The sequence below is a fragment of the Cavia porcellus genome, unplaced genomic scaffold, assembly GCF_034190915.1.
Source record: "Cavia porcellus strain 051 isolate PalLab524CR breed Dunkin Hartley unplaced genomic scaffold, mCavPor4.1 scaffold_8, whole genome shotgun sequence".
In the NCBI taxonomy this organism is placed as follows: Eukaryota; Metazoa; Chordata; class Mammalia; order Rodentia; family Caviidae; genus Cavia; species Cavia porcellus.
In genome coordinates this window covers 6,523,277-6,544,495 of record NW_026947491.1, presented here as the reverse complement: position 1 = coordinate 6,544,495, position 21,219 = coordinate 6,523,277, and the positions used below count along the sequence as shown (strand labels likewise).

The 21,219-nt window shown below is 49.0% G+C and overlaps 1 protein-coding gene across 2 annotated transcripts; it reads left to right on the top strand.

The window, feature by feature from the left end:
• Positions 1-9,457: 9,457 nt before the first annotated feature.
• Positions 9,458-21,091, top strand: Pdia6 (protein disulfide isomerase family A member 6). 2 transcript variants are annotated; one of them, XM_003462701.5, is made up of 13 exons: positions 9,458-9,580; positions 12,742-12,883; positions 14,842-14,899; positions 15,124-15,250; positions 16,389-16,495; positions 16,737-16,867; positions 17,108-17,222; positions 17,500-17,640; positions 17,887-17,971; positions 18,055-18,127; positions 19,583-19,741; positions 20,061-20,157; positions 20,633-21,091. In XM_003462701.5, exons 1-13 carry the CDS (start codon positions 9,562-9,564, stop codon positions 20,699-20,701), a joined length of 1,323 nt encoding a protein of 440 aa, XP_003462749.1. In that variant the 5' UTR covers positions 9,458-9,561; the 3' UTR covers positions 20,702-21,091. The 2 variants fall into 2 exon arrangements, with proteins under 2 accessions (XP_003462749.1, XP_005000363.1); XM_005000306.4 differs by having other exon boundaries at positions 9,500-9,580; positions 12,739-12,883.
• The last annotated feature ends 128 nt before the right edge of the window (positions 21,092-21,219 follow it).

Below are 21,219 nucleotides of genomic sequence, written 5' to 3'. Positions count from 1 at the left end.
TGTATGTACTCTGGGTCCAGTGGGATGGGACCTGGTGTAATTAGGGCCCTGGTATAATTAGGCTGGCCACTTGCTTTTTAATGGAGGGATCCGGGTGCTGTTCAGTGGCTTGCAGGGATACAAATGTCCCTATGCATGCCATGCCATGCCCAGGATTATTTAATGATTAAGTAACAGCTAAATTCAGTAACATAGCTGGTTACAAAGTCAACACTCCAAAATCAATAACCTTCCTGTACACAAATAACAAACTCACTAAGAGAGAAATCAGGGAATTAGTACCTCTTACAATAGTATTCAAAAAAATGAAATGCCTAGGAATTAATCTAACAAAGGATGTAAAAGACCTCTACATTGAAAACTACAGTACTCTGAAAAATGAGATTGAAGAGGATATTAGAAAATGGAGAGATATCCCATTCTCTTGGATAGGAAGAACCAATATAGTGAAAATAGCCATACTTCCAAAACTGTTACACAGATTCAATGTAATCCCAATCAAAATTCCAATAGCATATCTCACAGAATTAGAGAAAACAATCCTAAAATTCATCTGAAGCCAGAAGAGACCAAAATAGCAAAATTATCCTGGGCAACAAACACAAGACAGGAGGTATCACAATCTCTGACTTGAAATTATATTATAAAGCTACCATGATAAGAACAATGTGACACTAGCAAAAAAAAAAAAAAAAAAACACCCAAAGATCAATGGAACAGAGTACAAGATGCAGAAACTAATTGAAGACCCACTGAGCCCCTTATCTTTGACAAAAAGTGCCAAATACATTCACTGAAAGAAAGACAGCCTCTTCAATAAATGGTGCTGGAAAACCTGGCTCTACACATGCTAAGATTAAAACTGGACCCACATCTTTCACCATGTACTAAGCTAAAATCAGAATGGATCAAAGATCTGAACATTAAAACAGAAACATTAAATCTGCTGGACGATAAGAGGAGGTAAAAATCTTGAACACACTGATGTAGGCAAAGATTTTATGAACAAAATCCAGACTACACAGGTCACAATGAATCAACAACTGGGATCTCACCCTACTGAAAAGCTTTTGCACAACAAGAGAAACCACCAACAGAGTGAAGAGACAACCCACAGTGTGGGAGAAAATGTTTTCCACCTGTTCCTTAGACAAAGGATTACTACCGAGAACTTATAAAGAACTTAAAAAGAAATCAATCTTGCCATATTTAAAGACCTAGTTCAAAACTGGGCATTTGAGATGAATAAACACTTCTCAGACGAAGAAACACAAATAGCAAATAAATATGTGAAAAAAATGTTCAACATCCCTGGTCATCCAAGAGACACAAATTAAAACAACACTGAGATTCCACTTCACCCAAGAAACAATGGCTGCTATGCAGAAATCCAGCAATAACAAATGCTGGAGGGGCTGTGGGGGAAAAGGAGCCCTTCTCCACCTGGGTGGGAGTGTAGGCTGGTGCAACCACTGTGGAAATCAGTGTGGAGATTCCTCAAAAAACTAGGACTGGAGGTCCCATTCAATGCAGCTTTTCCCCTGCTGGGTATCTTCCCAAAAGAATTAAAACTATGGGAGAGATCCAGAGAACATGGCGGACAGATAGCAGCAGCTACGCAGGCTCTCTCCAAGACCCAGCTTAGAATCCAAGAATGGTGCGGAGAGAGGAATCCTAACCAAGAGGAGATATACCCTGCTGACGCAAGAACAAACTGGGCCGAGAGATACCAACTGGGAATGCAATCCTGGTGCTATAACAGAAACAGATAAAGCCTGAGTGTGGAAGCTGGAGCCTGCGCCTTTGAAAGCCGCGATTTGGGTTTCCTGCTGCCATGGCTGCACCTGAATCGGCTCGGCAGGGAGAGAGACTCGAGAAAGCACTGAGAACAGGAATCGGTGAACAGAGTTAAGAGCTGGGCGGGCGGGGAGCCGTGCATCGACCTCTGGTGAGTGAGGGAAACTGGGACTCTCCCACGGTCTAGGAGGCACCACCAGACGACATTCTGGGACCGGGCAGACTTGCGGGAACAGGGCACTGCAGTGACTTCAGTCACATATCCCCCTCTCAAGCGGGATTGGTGAGCAGTGCTTAGCCTACGTGATGCTGCTGTCTGAGACCCAGTAGGCTAGCACAACCCAGATCCCAGCGCCTGAATGTGCACCCTAGCGGTGAGGCCTTTCCGTAGGTTGACCTGGAGGGTCGGCCCCGCATAGACTGCCTGGTCCATAACTCCCTGGTGCGCTGCGGTGGGCGGGAACACCTAGCTGGCGCAATTCAGTCAGACTGTGGCCGATAGGGAAGGAAGCTGGGCCTCCTATATACGCTTGCATATATAAAGAACGAAGAATATGGGAAGAGGGAGCAACAAGAAAGGCTCCTCGGCCCCTAATCCTGAGAAACAGGCAACAGCAGACACGCCAATAGACATAAAAGGCTATCTCCAGAGCCTCATAGACGAGTTCAGGAATGAAGTTATTAATGACCGGAAGCAAGACATAAGCAGAATAGTCAGAGAAATGCTAAGCACCACCCAAGAAAAAGCAGATGGTGGAATGGAAGAACAGAAAAAGAGGGGAGAATTATTTGATGGAGAAAATAGAGAACACGTAGAATACGTGAAGCAGGTTCAAAGAGATTACCAGGAACTAAAAACTATCGAAAACTGGCATAACAGCTTGAAAGAAACTAAGGACAGATTATCTGAACTGGAGGGCAGATTTGTAATATGGGAGCATGAAATGAAAAACTTCTTAAAAATAACAAAAAAACAAACAGCAACAATACAAAAACTAGAAGATGATAAGAGGATCTATAACTTAAGAATTAAGAATATAAGAGAAGAAGTGGGGACACAAACAAATGGACTACAAAAGCTATTCACAGAAATAATCCAAGAGAATTTCCCTAATTTAGCAAATGGTAAAGATACTCAGATATATGAGGCATACAGGACTCCAGCCACCTACAACCCAAATAGAGCTACACCCAGGCATATAATAATCAAAATTCCAGAAATCCAATATAAGAATATTAAAAGCCATCAGAGACAAGAAACAGATCACTTACAAGGGAACACCCATCAGAATTACAGCAGACTTCTCAGCACAAACCATCAAATCACGAAGAGCGTGGGGGGAAATAATTCAAGCTCTGAAAGATAATAACCTCCAGCCAAGATTGAGATATCCTGAACAACTATCCCTGGAAATTGATGGAAAAACAAGGTGCTTTCAGGATAAAGAGGAACTAGGGAAATATGCAACCACCAATTCAACTCTACAGAGAATACTGCAGGGTATTCTAAAAAAGAAAAATATGAAGAATCCAGAAATAGTGGCAGAGAGGCCACAATGAATGGAGCAGAAAACAAAATGAAGAAGACAAGTTGACAACTAATGACAGAAAAAGAGCTCAAGAGAAATGAGGCAGAGAAGATTGGATGATAGTTAGGAACAGCTATCTTGGAGAAAACGACGTCATAATAGCTAGTGCTGATTTGTATCATCTTATTTTGAAGTCCCATCAAGCTTTTGTTCTTCTGTCTCCATAGGTCTTAACATGTTGTATCTTATTGGATTTTATTATATGTGATAGTATAAACAAAAACTTTTATAGACAAGGGGATTATATAGAAACCATAGTTCATTATCTGTTAGTTGATTCTAAATACCCTGTAATACTGTCATTCTCTTGAATGGTTATACATTGTGTTGATATATTTGATGCTACAGTATACGAAGTTATACTCAAAGATCTCAAGGAAAGAAACAATATGGTAACTATTTTTATGTTGGGATTATCTTGTGGTGAAACACTAATTTGCTTAAATGGTTATGTATTGATCTGCACTGTTTAGTTGTTATGCCCTCTTTTATCTCAATCTCCATTTTATTATTTACTTTTTTATTTTTTATCCTTTTAATTAAAGGAAAAATAAATTTTAAAAAAGCAGGATATATTATAGTAACCCACTTTGATATTCTATTAACTTGATTTGAAGCCCTGTATTGCTCTCACCATCTTGTTTTGACTGATGTTCCTCTATTCTGCTTTGCTTGATAGTACCAGGATTGAAAGTTTAGGCAACAGCTGTGAAGATAGTGGGATTCATTATGACGCCCATACTGGTTGACTATTATCTACTTTTGAAGACCTGTAATGTCTCCAATGTTATGGTTTCGATGGTTTCGTTCTTTACTGTTTTGTTCAATTTTATTATAACTGATGATATAGGCAAATCTATTTGAGAGAGCAGAAGACATTATGGTAACCATTGTTGATCACCTTGTATTATGTTTTTACATTATCTATTACGTCCACCCTTTTGATTTAACTGATTCTGTTCTGTTAAGTCACATTTGGTTTTACTCTTCCAAAAAAAGCAATAAGAACTGTGGGAGCAATAAAACCCAAAATGTGTAATAGTCATTGTACAAAAGAGAGGAAAAGAAAGTGCTCTAAATGGTATAACTGCAGGTAAATTTAAGTGTATAAGATAGACAATGATATTACTGAGTTTTGTTGGATCACTGAACAGAACTGTTTGCAGTCTCACTGTTTGAATGTCCACTTTATATGCTTTAATCTTGTAACTTGAACAAATATTTCTAAGATGACAATATGTAATCCATTAACTAGTGATTTCCTACTATTTATTTTTTTCTGAAATTCTGTATAACTTGTACCCTTTTTCTGCTTTCTTTCTCCTTAAATAAAAAAAAAGAATTAAAACTATCATACCACAGTGATACATGTGCACTCATGTTTATAGCAGCACAGTTTGTAATAGGTAGATCTTGAAAATAACCTAAGTGTCCATTGCCTGGGGGGATGGATAAAAAAGATGTGGTATTTCTATACAATGGAGAACTACTCAGCCATAAAGGATAAACTGGAGAATTTTATAGGTAAATGCTTGCAACTTGAGACTGTACTCATTAGTGAAATAAATATGTAAACATTATATTGTTTCATTGGTGTGAGAAGCTGAAAGAAAAACACGCTCATGTGTATGTGTGTATATGTAAAAAATAGTGAAGATAGTTATACTACTGATTTCTCTCAGTTCACTGAAGAGAAAGATTTGTGCTGGTATTGTTTGGACAACTGAGTGCAGATGTCTTGTCTGGGTGAATGATTTGGGGATGACAATGTGCAATGTATGTAGCATTGTTGCCCTGATTGACATGTTTTCAAATTTTGTTGTAGTTTTTTTCTTCTTTTTATCCTTGAAATAAAATGGATTTGGAAAAGTGCCCTTAAGTGACTGCTGGGTGAGGTGCAGGGGGTCCCTGCGGGTGACAGGACATATGCTGAATCCGATAGATCTTCCAAATGTACCTGGTAAGACTGCATCCTCCCGGGGCTGGGGATTTAGCTCAGCGGCATAAGCACCTGCCTTGTAAAGCAGGCAGTCGTGAGTTCGATCCCCAGTACTGATAAAAAGGAAAAAGACAAAAAAAAAAAAAAAAAAAAAGACTGCATCCTCCCGCAAGCCTCCAACAGCCTCCAAGTCCTGTGTGCCTTGAGTCCTGCAGACAAAGTGCTCCACATAAATACCTAGGGCTACACCAAAGGAAGCAGAACAATATGGTGCTCTTCACCTGTGAACCTGAAAACAATTTGCTTCTGAGCCTGGCAAGGGCGTGCACATGTGTAATCCCAGCACTCAGGAAGCTGAGGCATGAGAATCAAGGTCAGCCTGGACGGCAGAGTTAATTCAAGACCAGTAGGAGCTACATAGCAAGACCCTGTTCCAAAACAAAAACACCACATAATAATGAAGTTAGCTTTGGCACATCTTACTTAGTTCAGGTGAAGGCACTGCTACTACCTCCACCCTTGGAGTGCAAAGGGAACACTTGGAAAGAAAAATCCTGCAGTTTAAGCTTCAAGTTCTCTCAGAGACCAAACTCAGGAGTGTTCAAGGGCCAAGAGAAAGGAATTTAGGAAGTAATTAACAAAGACACACAAAGGATGTTAAAGCATGTAATCCCAGCACTGCAGAGGCAGAGGCAGGACGCCACCGTGAGTTTGAGGCCAGCCTGCACTACATAGCAAGACCTTGTCTCAAAATAAAATAAATATAAAATTTTTTAAAAGTTGCTTAAGATGCTTAGCAAGAGATTTCTGGACCTAGCCAGCATGCTTCAGAAGAACCATGACCAACGAAGAAAGGGACTGGGACCTCCTCTATGCACCTGTATGGAAGAAACAAAAAATATGAGAAGAGGAAGCAACAAGAAAAAGTCCCCAGCCCCCAACCCTGAGAACACTGGTCCAGGAAAGGTAAATACAAAGGAGATTGAACACAGCAAACATGCTCTCACAGCATGCTCAGACACGGCATCAGTGGACATAAAGAGATATATTCGGTGGGGCTGGGGGTTTAGCTCAGCGGCATAAGCACCTGCCTTGCAAGCAGGCAGTCGTGAGTTCGATCCCTGGTACCGATAAAAACGAAAAAGACCAAAAAAAAAATCAAAAAAAAAAAAAAGAGATATATTCGGGACCTCATAGACAAGCTCAAACTGAAGCACGATATAAGTAAAGTAGGACATAAGTAGATTAATAAAAGAAATGCTAAGTACCTCTCAAGAAGACACAGACAGAAGAATTGAGAGCACAAAAAAAGGAGAGAAACATTTGATGAAGAATATAAAGAAAACATAGAATACACGAAGCAGGTTCAAAGAGATTACCAGGAAATAAAAAACTCCATTGAAAGCTGGCAGAACTGCTTGAAAGAAACTAAGGACAGATTATCCAAACTGGAGGACAGGTTTGCAATGTGGGATCATGAAAGGAAAAATTTCTTAAAAATAACAAGGAAACAGGCAGTAGCAATACAAAGGCTAAAAGATGACAAGAGGATCTATAACTTGAGACTAAAGAATGTAAATGAAGAAGCAGGAGTACAAACAAAGGAACTACAAAGCCTATTCACAGAAATAATTAAGGAAAACTTCCCAAGCATAGGAAATGGAAATGATATCCAGATGTATGAGGTATATAGAACTCCAGCCACCTACAACCAAAACACCCAGGCATAATCAAGATCCCAGAAATTCAATGTAAGAGCAGAATATGAAAAGCTGTCAGAGATAAGAAACAGATTACCTATAAAGGAAAACCCATCAAAATCATGGCAAACTTCTTGACATAGACCATCAAATCAAGAAGAACTTGGAGTGAAGCCCTGAAAGAAAATAACCTCCAGCCCAGATTAATGTACCCTGAAAAACTGCCTCTACAAATTAATGGAGAAACAAGATGCTTCCAAGACAAAGAGCAATTCTTGGCCACCAATCCAACTCTGTAGAGAAAACTGCAGAACATTCTAGAGAGAGAAAAAAATACCAGGATTCCACAAACAGTGGCAGAGAGGCTTCAATGAATGGAGCAGAAAGCAGAATGAAGAAGAAAAGCGGATAACTAATGTCAGAAAAAGAGCACAACAGAAATGAGGCAGAGAAGGTAGGCTATGCCTTGCAAGCAGGCAGTCGTGAGTTTGATCCCCGTTACCGATAAAAAGGAAGAAGACCAAAAAAAAAAAAGGAGAGAGAGAGAGAGAAGGTAGGCTATAATCTCTAATATAGATGGCCTTGATACACTTTAAAGAAAAAGAGAGAGAAACACAGGCAGAGTAGATCAGGAGGTAGGGTCCATCGAGATGCTCTTTATCAGAAAAATAATTAACCTAAAAAAGGGTATATGGACTAAAAATCAAATATGAGAAAATAATGCTGTACGTGACAGGGAACCAGAGAGAAATAGGGGCAACTAGACCAGTATTTGTGGATAGGTTGGAAAGACAAGCTTTCATAGGTAAAGGAATACAATTAGAGATCAAGTCCAGGAGAGAGAACTGCTTAGGTAAATAGCAGGTTGCCCCCCCCCCCAGTCTAAAAACGAGAGAGTTGGTGAGACCCAAAAATGCACAGTGCACCCTGGGGGAGCAAAAGGGGAGGGAGAGTCTTAAAAAAGATGGCAGAAGAGATCGTTAATCATGTATCAGGATTTGAAACCCATATTACTCACACCAATCTGCTTAAATAGATTTTATTCTGTCCCAGTTTGTGTACTTGCACTAAATCTGAGGGCACAGACAGCTATCCCACAAAATCAGGATATAGTACAGTAATCATCTTTAATTTCCTATTACCTTAATCTGGAACTTATACTGTTTTATCATGACTGATCTTAGTTAAATCTGGTTTGTTTGGTTGCTGTTTGGTATTGACAGATTTTATTCAAAACTGTTATGATTATAGTATCAAGTCTGAGAGTATAGGCAACTACCCTGAAGATGACAAGATTCACTACGATACCCATTCTGGTTTGATTACTACCTCTTTTTGAAGTTTTACACTATCTACAAAGTTGTGTTTTTATTGTTATGTACTACTATATTCAATTATACTATGATGATATAGCCAAATCTATTGAAGATAACAAGAGACTACACAGTAACAACCATGGTAGAACTCTTTGTACAGCGGTTTTATATGTCTTTTTCGTTCCATGTGTTTATAGGAATATGTTTTGTTTTGTCTTGCTTTATTTTGTTTCTCCTAATATAGAAAGGATAGAAATACATGTTAAGACTCATGCATGCACAGAACCTATGAACAGTTTAGGAGAACTGCTCTTATAACACATGATGAAATGAACAAATATGGATAACTGCATGTATATTTAAGTCTGTAGGATTGATAACCATATTACTAAGTTTTTGATTGATAGTTGAACAGAACTGGTTGCAGTCTCGCTGTTTGAATCCCCACTTTATGTTTCACTTTTGTACCTTGAACAACTATTTGTAAGAGGAAAATAGGTAATCATCAACTAGTGATTTCCTACTGTTTATTTTTTTCTCTGAAAGCATGTATTATTTCTACTCGTTTTCTGTTTTGTGTAGTCTTTCTTTAAATAAAATTTAAAAAATAAATTAAAAAAAAGATTTCTGGTCACATACGAGTTATTAATGTCACTTAATAAGGCCATAAACGTGACAAACACCCAGACTTGTTCTGCCCCGCGCGGGATAAAGAGGACGGAGGAGAAGCCAAGTGTGGTGGTGGAGGCGGAGGCAGGAGGGTCTCAAGCCCATACAATTCAGGGCAATTTAGGGACTCCGTGAGACCCTGCTCCAAACTGAAAATCAAGGGCTGAGGACACCGCGCAGTGAAACGCCCCCGGGTTCAGGCTCCACAAGAAAAACGCAAAAAAGAAAAACGGGCGGAGGAGTGGGTATTGGAAGCGCCTAGGCATGGAGCGAAGGCAGAAGTCCCGAATTGAGACTAGAAAGCACGCAGCGACCTCGCCCGCTCGGGGACCCCAACCGCGCCTGGCACGCTCCGCCCCCGTGCAAAAAGCCAAACCCGTAACCTCTACCCGGCCGTCTCTCATTGGTCGTGGGTATGAGCGACGTCCATGGTGACCAATGAGCCGCGGCCACGCGCGGCCAGCGCTTCCGGCCCGCCCACCCCGGCGCAGCCCCGCCCATCGGCGTGCGGCGCGGCCGAGGCGGGACTGGCTAGCGGACGGCGGCTCGGCATGGCGCGCGTGGCTCTCGGTAGGTGCTGAGCGCGCAGGGGCTCGGGAGGCGCGGGGCGCGCGGGCTCGGCGGGGCCGTGGGAGGCGCAGGGGGCTCCGAGCCGAGCCGCAGGCCGGATCCCAGATGCAGGCCCAACGGGGAACTTGTCCCTGCCTCCCCTGTACCCCAAGTGCTTGAGAACCCCGGTTTCCACAGACTGGGCTCCTACTCCGGGTGGGGTGGCCCACGCCGGTGATCCCAGCACTCTGGGAGGCTGAGGCGGGAAGGTCACAAGATCCAGCCCAGCCTGAGCGACTTGGCGACTTAGTAAGACGCAGTCTCAAAGTACTAAAGGGCCGCGCGAGGAGAAGGCCCTTGGGACCTCCGGAACCTGCAGCCCGGGCGCCGCAGAGCCCTGTCTTGGAGCGGGACCGATGTTTGCGCACCAAGGGTGTGGTGCCCTACCGGCCACCTGGCGTCCGGGGCCGCGGAGCTAGGCTTGAACCGTACACGCCCCTCGGAGCCCCGGCCTTGGGGAGGGGTCGGTGCCTGCTCTGGCAACCACGACGGGCAGGGCCGAGGTCCTGTCCTACCGGGTCACAACTGGGCGCTCGGATGCTGTAAATGCAGCTCCGGATCCGCACGCAGAGGCACGGAGGGTGCAGGGACCCCGCTGGGCCGCTCCCCCTTCGCCAGCTGTGTGAGCTCGGACCGGTGGCCTCACCACTCTGTGCCGGCCCAAGTAGAGAAGGGAAGGAGATTGTGGCCTCTGGTTTCCCGAAAGAGCAGCCGGGTGGGCGTAGTCTGATTCTGGTAATCATGCCGGCCGAGATGGCCTTTTCTGGGACTCTCCTGTGGCAGCCAGGAGGCTGGAGGTCACAGATGGGGACAGGCCGCCGGCTCCCACTTTTCCTCACACAGCAGAAGGGCTGTGGGTCAGCGACTGTCTCGTTCACCATCGTAAATGAGCCCCAGAGTTGCAGATGGCGGGTGGAAGGGACCCAGCTTGGCCGCTTTTAGCTGTCAGAATTGCTGCAGCTCCGACTCAGGTGCACTGGATTTCCTCCTGACTCTTCTGGGAGGTGGAGTTTAGATCTAGGACAAAGTGGAGAGGGTTTCATTGGGTGGCAGCGGATAAGGAGGGAGGCTTTTATGGAAAGCAGGAAGAATTTAAAGGCAAACAAAAGCCCATCACCTGCTCAGGCCTGGCAGGCACTCCTGGGATCCCAGCACTCCTCAGAGGCAGAAGCAGGAGGATCATTGCAAGTCCCCCCAAGAAAGGTACATTAGTGCTACCTAAGGGAAAAATAACCAAGTCCGGGTTACACTGTCAACGGTCATGTACCCTCCCAAGGTTTAAAATTATGGTCTGTTTCCGGGTGTCAGCCTAAAGAGTAGGAGGCAGGGTGGCTGATGGGTAGCCCAGTGATCCTCCTGCCTCAGCTTCCAGAGCACTGGCATGTGGCATGTGCCACCACACCCAGCTCATTTAGGTTCTTACAGGCGTTTCTGCACAACCAGTGCAGAAATGTTTAGGGCAGGACTGGTAGGAATCTTGTGTTACTGTTCTTTGTCTGGAAAAACTAAAGACCCTTCAGGGTAACTGAACAGTACTCTCAGACGTTAGCAGGACTTCCTGGTCCCCCTTAGAAAATCTCAGGAACTCATCTGTTGGGGAGAGATAAAAGAATCATTAGGAATGATCAACAGTAAAGAACAGCAAAAACCCCAGATTTAGTGAGCTCCACCCATCCACAGTAGGTAGATTGGAAGGAATGACCCATAATCCCTTGGAGCTTTTTGGCTTCCCCATTTTGGACATTTTCACAGTAGGCTGAGTCTTGAGCAGGTATCATCAGTCGTAGCAAGTTGACAAAACTCTCCAGTAGCAGTGCTTCCTAGAGGGTCCCCAGGGCCCAATCTGACTCAGCTACTACTTAGGGCTCTGGCTGACATGCTCTGTTAGAGCGAGGAGCAGCTGTGCTCAATTTGTGGTCTTCACAGTGAGTTGCGTGCCCAGCCCTTTATTTTTCGAGATAGGGTCTTAGTAAAGCATTGGTTTCAAACTTGGAATCGTCCTGCCTCAGCCTCAAAGAGTGCCAGGGTTATGGACCTGCACCACCCTGCCTGGTTTAGACTACTGTCTTAACCTTTTCTGCAGCAGAGGTAATTGAGCAGGCCACCCAAAAAGAAATGCCGCCAAAACTTCACACATTTAAAAGAGCAAAGAACTGTTAAGATTTATTTCAATGAAGTCATTTACCACACTGCTATGACTCCTGTGAGTGATGTACCACACAGCTGGCGTCAGCCAGCAGTGTCCTGCCATCATCATATAAGGGCACTGCTCTGTGGCCTTCTCAGGGACGGGTCCCAAGATGAAGTCTTCGGCCCAGGGAGTGAAAAGCCTCATCCCGAGACCTAGTGGGCATGAGAAGTGCGGAAGGGGAGGCTTGCGGGCAGGTTTTCTCCCTCGAAGTCTGTGAAGTCCTGTTACCCTGCGCTGGCTGCACGATAGATGGCACATTCTTCCCTTCCTGCCCCTCATTCCTTTTTAAAACCTGGTCTCAGGCCTCAGTGGCACAGGGGCCTGCCTGGCAGTTGTGAGGTTGTGAGTTTAATCCCCAGTACCAAAAAAAAAAAGAATTTCGCTTAAATTGGCTTAATTTGGGAAGGGAAAAAAAAACTGCCTACTAAAAGCAGGTTTCTGTAGGCCAGGCTGACCTCGAACTTGCAGTGATCCTCCTGCCTCAGCCTCCCGAGTGCTAGCCATCCTTTCCCCCCTCCCTTTATGGATTATTATTAGAGTCCAGCAGCGCGCATCTCAGTGGTCTTTGCCTCCTTCCCACAGCCTCCCCTTCCCCCTCCCCCACTGAGAAAGTTCTCCTGACTTCCTTCATCTGCCCTTTTTGGCTTTGTTTTCCCTGGGGGCTTCTTGCTGTCTCTCGATCTCTCTCTCTAAGGAAGTCGACCTGCGCCTGGGTCCTGCGTGCCATGCAGGTGACCCAAGGTCACTGCCTGGTGTGGTCTCAGTGCCATCCCTGAGACAGCAGTTGGGGGCTGCTGGTGTCAGCAGTGGGACTCTGGAAACTGCTTCCAGCCTCGAGGTGTGGCTCCAGGAAGCGAGTGGACAGTGGGGAGAACTGGGTGGTGGCCCTAGAGTCCCCGCAGCACCCCCAACTGGCACCTGTGTCCAGCAGGCCTGGTGAGCTGCACCCTGTTCCTGGCCGTTCATGGTCTCTACTCCTCCGGTGATGCCGTCATCGAGCTGACGCCAACCAACTTCCACCGTGAGGTCATGCAGAGTGACAGCTTGTGGCTCGTGGAGTTCTTCGCGCCCTGGTGAGCACCATGGGTTGAGCAGAGGGGCTGGGGAAGGAGCTGGTTCTGTCCAGGAGTCTGGCATGGTTTACAGTTCCCTCTACCTCCCGTGTGTCGCTGAAGAGACCGGGAGCCAGCACTGACCAGGCCAACACTGCGCACCTGACAGCGGTAAATGCCCCAGAGTAGAGACAGCTCAGGGCAAGCTATAGGTCTGTGTGTGACACTGTCACTGCCCCAGAGCAGCAGGCCGCAGGTTCCCAGGAGGATTGAGCTCAGCCAGCTCAAACCAAGAAAGGTGAGCTGAGAGCTGAGACCCGGAAGAACTTTTTTTTTTTCTCTTCTCTTTATTAGGGGTTGTACTCAAGGCCTTTGCCCTGAGCTACATCCCTGCCCTTTTTTATTTGGAGAAAAACTTTTGCTAAGACACTAAGACTAAGTTGCCCAGGCTGGGCTCAAACTTGAAATAGTCTTGTCTCAGCCTCCCGAGTGCTGGGAGCCCAGGCCTGCACCACCATGCCCAGTTGTAAGTTTGGTCATGTGTCACAGACCGTTTACCTTTCCCCTGAGGGCTGCAGTACCAGAGGAAACGCTTTGTTCTGAAAGCGTGCCCTCCTGAGAGACTGAAAGGCAGAACTGCAGCAAACAGTAGCCAGGGCTCCCCGCCTGGAATCCCCTGGCCAGGCAGAGGCTTTGCCCAGCATCCCTGGTAACAGGAAGCTGAACTGTCATGGAGTGGGTGGGGTTGAGAAGATGCCGAGGTGAACCACGGAGCAGGGCTGCCGTCCTGTGCCTCCACCCCAACAGCTGGGGAGCAGGGCATCAGCTGACCAGCCCGGCGTCCTGACCCCAAGTCCCCGGCTTCTCAGGTCAGGGCTGGCTGAGGTGGATGTGAAGGTTTTCGAAAGGCGACCCTCGGCATTGGCCTGACTTTGCCACTCCCGGCATGAAGGAACGTGGTGCCCACCTGCTACCCAGGCCAGGAGTGGTTCACACACAGCTTGGCACTCAGAGGCCCTGGTCCCACCACCAGCACCACATTAACACAGTAAACCTGTTGGGCAGCTGTCTCTGGGTGCAGGGTGACAGTGGATGTTTCCTGACCCTTAGTCTTCTGTATCATATAAGAGAAGGGGCCAGAGCCACGCAGGAGACTGCCCTGAAGGTGGTCGCAGTGACCTGGTCAGCACACTCTTAGGAGCCACCACATCCCCTCACGGGACCACTGTGTTCCTCATAAATCAGGTGGTAAAAGCCCAGGTATGGTGGCACACACCTGTGATCCCAGCACTGGGGAGGCTGAGGCAGGAGGATTCCTGTGAGTTTTAGGCCAGCCTGGGCTACAGAGTGACTTCAGGGCCAGTCTAAACTGTAAAACCTTGTCTCAAAAAACCAAAAATTTAAAAATGCAGTGTCACACAGCAAGAAAAGCAGGCCTGTGATCTCAGTTAGCTGTGGGTGCCTTTTCTACATATATTTTGCAATGATTTATTTTTATTTATTTTGGGTATGGGAAATCAAACTCAGGACCTTGAGCTTGCCAGGCAGTACTGTGCCACTGAGCCTCATCCCTGACCCTGAAGTAACTTTTAAAACCCAGTCCCCATGAGGTTGGTTTCCCTGTGTTCTGCCTGGCCTATCCTCTCCTTGTGCGGTGCCTTGTACTTTTCAGAGGTGTTGCCTTGGGCCCTGTGCTCCCATGGCAGGTTTCTGTTGTGTTTAGTCTTGCGTTACTCAGCACCTTCACTGAGACGCTTCCCAACTCTCCTTCACACTGACTGCTGGGACCTGGGGCTGTGTCGATCTCACCCTGGGCTCCTGTGTGCGGCCTCAGGGGCGTCACAATCTGCCGGGCTTTTGTTGGGCCATTGCGTAGGAGTGCGTTTGCGTGCCGGGTCACATGTCCTCTCCCAGCGCTGGGCCCCTTTGCTGGCTTGGAGCGGAGGCCCAGCTGGCCCATCACCGTCTCCTCCCTGCAGGTGCGGTCACTGCCAGAGGCTGGCACCTGAGTGGAAGAAGGCGGCAAGTGCACTGAAGGTGGGTGACGCAGTCGCTGTCCACCTACATGTGAGGTCCTGGGGATTGTAAGTGCCCAAGTGTCCCCTGCCATCGGCATCCCGCTTTCCCGGCCCATGGCCTGCCCACCAGTGCCACTGTCCCACCCACCTGTAGGAGACCCTGGGGCAGCTGTGTTTGTGACCGCTGGGGAGCGGCTGACCACAGCTGAAGGAAGTGCAGATGACTGCTTTCTGTCCCTGCAGGATGTTGTGAAAGTCGGGGCTGTCGATGCAGACAAACACCAGTCCCTGGGTGGCCAGTATGGCGTTCAAGGTTTCCCGACCATCAAGATCTTCGGAGCCAACAAAAACAAACCGGAAGATTATCAGGGTGAGGGCTCTCTGCCAGCTTGCTTTGGAGCCAAGAACCAGGGCTTCTGTTTGATTTTTGCAGTCCTGGGATTGAACCTAGGGTCTTCACACCAAGCTACACCCTGGCTCTGTAACTTTTTATTCTGAGCAGATTCTTTCTAAGTTACTTGGGCTGGGCTCAAACTTGGGATCTTCCTGCCTCAGCCTCCCGGAAGGCTGGGTGGCAGATGTGCACCACCCCACAAGCAAGAACCTAGATTCTGTAACTCATTAGCCCAATGTCTGCAGGTTTCTCCCCATCCTCCTGCCTGAATTTTCCCCCTCTAGATGGCAGAGCTGCGCTGCCCTAGTTACTCTGGACTCTGATGCACCACAGGTCACACAGCTTGGCAGCAATAGGTGGCAGCTGCAGTACAGTGGGGACTAGCTCGTGCATTTACACCTGGGTCTTGATGAATGTGGGATTCTGAGACAGGGTCCAGGCTGCACTCAAACTCATGATGATCCTCCTGCCTCATCCTCCAGGGTGCTGAAATGGCAGGCACACCTCTTTGTGCCCAGCTCTGAGCATTTGACCCTTAGCTGCCCTCTGGTCTCAGAGACTTGGTGGTGGTAGTGGTGGGTGCCCCGAATTTCCCCTTTTATAGATGGGTATGTTCTAAGGGTCTGCCATGAGGTGGGGCAGCAGTGAACCGGGACTTTGACCACCAGACTCCGGCCAGAAAGGGCCACAAGGTCTGAGGGCAGAGCACAGGGTCCCCACCCATGGACCCCATGCTCACAAGTCCTGGGTTCAGCTGAAGTGTGATGAGAATGGTGTGTGTGCAGCCCAGGGGACAAGTGCTTGGTGGACACCAGTGTTGCCAGGCTGTCCCCAGGCTAAGGGATATATCCTTTGTCTTCTGGACACCCTTGGTACTGGGTACTCAAAAGTGATCAGTTTTCCTGAGTTGCCGTCTGCTTTTCTGCTTTGGAGTAATGATTGGGCCGCAGAGAGCCCACTGCGGGGTGAGTGCCAGGCTTGGCTCTTGTGGGCTCTCTCAGGTCAGACTTCACCCCTGAGCCGTGGGACATGAGATCCCTGTGCTGCCAGGTAATGCAGACAGCTAAGACAGGAGCACTGCGCTGGTTACCTCCTGACGCCCTCTGTCCCACAGGTGGCAGGACCGCAGAGGCCATCGTAGACGCCGCGCTAAGTGCCGTGCGGCAGCTGGTGAAGGACCGGCTGGGTGGCCGTGCCGGGGGCCATGGCTCGGGAAGGCCGGTGAGGCGGGGCTGGGGCGGACCGAGTACCCCTCATAGGAGGTTCAGTTCCCCACTTCGTTCAGTGACAGCAAGTGGCGTGTGCTATCCAGGAGGCTGGGGCCATAGCCCGGCTGGGGCCGTTTCCTCTGTGCAGTCTCCAGAGAATACTCTCACTTGGTGGCCATGATTAGGGACGCACCTAGGTGGAAAGCGGGCTTCTCTGCACCCCACTGGAGTCTGACGCTTGCATCTGGTACCAGGGCAGGAGCGAAGGCCCCAGTAAGAAGGACGTGATCGAGCTGACAGACGACACTTTCGACGACAGCGTGCTGGACAGCCCAGATGTGTGGATGGTGGAATTCTATGCCCCGTGGTGTGGACATTGCAAAAAGTAAGCACTGCGCAAGGTGTCTGTCCGTGCACAATGCTGCAAGGATGCTTGTCCAGCTGCTGTGACGGAGCCCATCAAGTGGAACCAGGGATTGTGAGGACATTGCTGGGGTGGCCTGGTGTGGGCTGGGATGGGGTCAGGGCCTGGAGTGAGCTTCCGAGAGTGACATGGCACAGGCTGGACAGGGACACCCAGGAGGGCCTAGTCCCTGAGCCCTGAGCTGTGCACCCTCCCGCCCAGCCTGGAGCCAGAGTGGGCTGCTGCTGCCACAGAAGTGAAGGAGCAGACCAAGGGCAGAGTGAAGCTGGCGGCCGTGGATGCCACTGTGAACCAGGTCCTGGCGAGCCGCTATGGGGTGAGTGCCGGAGGACAGCGCCTTGCAGGGACTCGGGCTGCTGGGTACCTGGTGTGGCTCACTGGAGGCCAAGGCTGCCCCAGCTTGTCTGAGCTGTCATGCAGTCTTTGAAAGCAGGCCTTGTGAAACACTAGGGCTGGGGGCGGCAGGGTGTGTCCGTTGGGCAGCCTGCAGGCTAGACTGTTTGTCACAGGGCATTGCTCTGGTGGCTTTAAGAGGTGCAGAGGTGTGGCTTCCTTGTCCTGAGTGTTCATGTGACCTCGTGCTTCCTTACCAGATCAGGGGGTTTCCCACAATTAAGATCTTCCAGAAAGGTGAGGCCCCCGTGGACTACGACGGTGGGCGGACACGCTCGGACATCGTCTCCCGGGCCCTGGACCTGTTCTCCGACAATGCCCCGCCTCCAGAGCTGCTGGAGGTAACCCCATCTGGCTGGGGCAGGGACGCTAACAGGAGATAACACTCTTGTCTGCTCCAGTCCAGCTCTTTCCCCTTGAGATTTTTGAGGCAGGGTCTTGCTGTGTAGTTTAGGCTGGTTGTGACCTCACCAAACTACATGGGATGTGGCCCCCTCAGGGTTCTGCCCATAGAGGGTGGGGAGCTTCGAATAGAGGACAGGAGTCCAGTCTTGGGGTTTTGGTACAGGAAGTGTCTTTCCCCACAGATCATCAATGAGGACGTGGCCAAGAAGACGTGTGAGGAGCACCAGCTGTGTGTGGTGGCCGTGCTGCCCCACATCCTGGACACTGGTGAGTGGGCAGCTGCTGCCCACTGAGCACCCTCCCTAGGGGCTCCCTTGCCTTCACCCTTCAACCCATGTCTGTCTTCCCAGGAGCGGCAGGCAGGAACTCTTACCTGGAGGTGCTTCTGAAGTTGGCAGACAAATACAAGAAGAAAATGTGGGGGTGAGGAGGGACCCTGCTGACAGTGTGGGAGAGGGGGTGGGCTTCCTTGAGGCAGTGTCCCTGGAGTCCCATGTTGCTCATTGTTTTTATTTACAAGCGAAAAACAAGTCATTCCAGAAGAAACGTAAAGCAGGGCCTTTACTCACCAGAAGTCTATTGGACACACCCAGCTTAAAGGAAAGTTTAATTGGCTCATGGTTTTAGTGGGTTCTGTCCATGGTTGCCGGCTCCATGGCAGGACAGGCATGGTGGAAGGACCTGGCAGAGGACACACAGGCTGCTCACATTATGGCAGCCAAGAGGCAGGAGGGATGAGTGCATCCTTCTAAGCTGGGTCAATGGTCTGTACCTGTCGTCCCAGAATGTGGGAGGCTAAAGTATGAAGATGTCAGTGATTCTGAGGCAGCCTAGGCTGCGTAGCTCAAGACTACATAGCAAGACCCTGTCTCAAAACAAAGAGAAGAAGGCTTCTGGGTTACACCACAAAACATGTGACCTCCACCAGCCAAGCACCACCTCCTGCCACATCCATGGATGAATCTGCTGATGAGCACAGTGTCGTCCCATGGTCCCAGTCACCTCCCAAAGCCACAGCTCTGAACATGAGACTCAAGGAATCTAGGTCTACCCTGTAACAGCCTCTTCAGCCCGCTTGTCCTTAGGGGTTGAATCTTACTTGGCAGTTGGGGTTTGTGTTAGGTTTTTCTTTTTCTTCCTTTTTGAGACAGGGTTTCACTGCATAGTTCAGGCTGGCCTTGAGCTCACTGTGTAGCCCTGGCTGATCTTGAACTTGCAACAGTCCTGCCTCAGCCTCCCCAGTGCTGGGATGCTAGGAGTATGTCACCACACCCAGCTTGCATTAGATTTTTGCCACTACAGCATTTTAAAGGAGAAAGATTCACTATTGTCGGTCAGAGGCAGCAGCACCCCGAGGGAACCCAGGGCACAGCTGGGACAGACACAGGAAGAGGGTGCCCAGTGCTGCCAGTTCCTGCTAGGCCCCCCTCACCCTACACGGCTACACAGGTATCTGCACCCAGTGGTGAGGGCATCTTACACTGACAGCCCAGGGTCACAGGCTGCAGGCCACAAGTGGAGCCCAGTGAGATGCCTGAGCCCCCAGCATCCGCTCAGCCCCTCAGGTGGGGCTAGATCTAGGCAGACTTGAAACAAACCATCACACACACACCCCCTCCCCTGCTCATCCTCTCCCAGATGCCTGGCACCCCCTGCCATCCACAATCACCTTGCCCCTGGTGACCATGCATATGCACAATAAGCCAGACAGCATTGCTGGGGTTCCAGGCTGCAGCACAGCAGCCATGCGTGGGATGGGTGCTGTTCCGGGCTCTGAGCACAAAACTTAGAATAGAGTGGTGTGCTCTGGGGTTGCACAACATGCTCCCTGGACTCCGCTCTGAGGCATCTTCGTATTAACACCCTTCCCCTTCACAGGTGGCTGTGGACAGAGGCGGGCGCCCAGACAGAGCTGGAGAGCGCACTGGGCATTGGCGGGTTTGGGTACCCAGCTATGGCTGCCATCAACGCACGCAAGATGAAGTTCGCGCTGCTCAAGGGCTCCTTCAGTGAGCAGGGCATCAACGAGTTCCTCAGGTGACCTCAAGCTGTCTGGGCACTCAGCTTGGTGTCTGTTGGGCTCCGTTATGGTTTCCAGTTGGAAACTAGGTGTATAAAACTGTGCAGCAGGCCTGGTGGGGATAGGGAGAGAGGGGGAAGCACACCCCTGAGATCCCAGCATTTGGGGTGCTGAGGCAAGAGGGTGGCAAGTTGGAGCCCAGCCTGGGTCAGCAAGACCCTAAATCAGAATAAAAGCACAACCCCAGGCTGTTGGGGTGCGAGGCTTGAGTGCCATACCCGTACCAGGCAGGCCTCTGTTCCCGTGTCTGCCCTGACATGTCTGCTGTCTCCCCAGGGAGCTGTCTTTTGGGCGCGGCTCCACAGCACCTGTGGGTGGCGGTGCCTTCCCTGCCATCACTACAAGAGAGCCCTGGGACGGCAAGGATGGCGAGGTGAGTGCCCAGGCTGGAGGTTAGGTCTCCCAGAGCCAGGCCAGCACACTTGAGCCTGACCCATCCTCTGCAAAGTGCCTGGTGGCATTTGATGGTCTGGGTAGGTGTCACTGGACGTTGCCGTTCAGTTGCTCCCCCTCTGCTGTCCTTGGCCCGGAATCTTTACTTTGTCCCAGAGGAATGTGAAACTGTAATTTTCAAATTAGGATTTCTACCAGGTGTGGTGGCACGTGCCTGTCATCCCAGCACTTAGAAGGCTGAGGCAGGAGGATCTCACAACTGCCAGGCCAGCTGGGGCTACATAGTGTCTCAGAAAAGAAAAAATAAAAACCCAAAAAGCCACCCAACACCCAAGTCCTGGACTTTCCCATCTGGGTGTCGGGAACTGGGCTGGGGAGGAGCCAGCAGCCTAGGCCCCCTATGAAGCAGGTCACTGGCCTCAGGCATCCCTCTGACCCTGGTTTCTGTCCCACAGCTGCCCGTGGAGGACGACATTGACCTCAGCGATGTGGAGCTGGATGACCTGGGGAAGGACGAGTTGTGAGAGACGCGTCCCAGCCATGACCCAGTTCTTCTCCTTGGGAGTGAACAGGTTTCTCTAGGGATGCAGGTGCAGCCTTGACGTGTGGATTTGCCAGCCGCCTTTGACCCCCAGCCCAGGCTGGCCACTTGAGGGCACTGTGGCCGCACACCTCGCATCTAAAGAACACTGAAAAATTCTATGAATTGTAGCAGCAAGTCGGTGCAGTCTGTGGTGTAACGTTCTGAAGAAAACTGGGCAAAAAACTACAGTTTCCCTCCCTCTGACTGCTGCTCCAATGTTCCCGGAGGCTGTTTGTTACGTGTAGGTTTTTTAAAATGTGACTCCTTTATTTGGATATTAATGGCTTTTTCCATTAAAGAATAAAATGATATTTTGGACAATGCTGATAAATGTATGGAATTACCGTCCACATTGCCGTCTGTCTGGAGCCAGTAATCTCCCCATAAAGGTTTCTTTTCGGTTGAGTCAGGGTCTGGCTGTGTGGTTCAGGATGGCCTTCAGCCATCCTGGCCCAGGCT

What these genes read in the sequence shown, in the direction of transcription:
- Pdia6 (XM_005000306.4), top strand. An exon ending in GCCCCACATCCTGGACACTG is followed by an intron (nt 17,972 to 18,054) that starts GTGAGTGGGCAG and finishes CTGTCTTCCCAG; the next exon opens with GAGCGGCAGGCAGGAACTCT. An exon ending in GGGACGGCAAGGATGGCGAG is followed by an intron (nt 20,158 to 20,632) that starts GTGAGTGCCCAG and finishes TCTGTCCCACAG; the next exon opens with CTGCCCGTGGAGGACGACAT.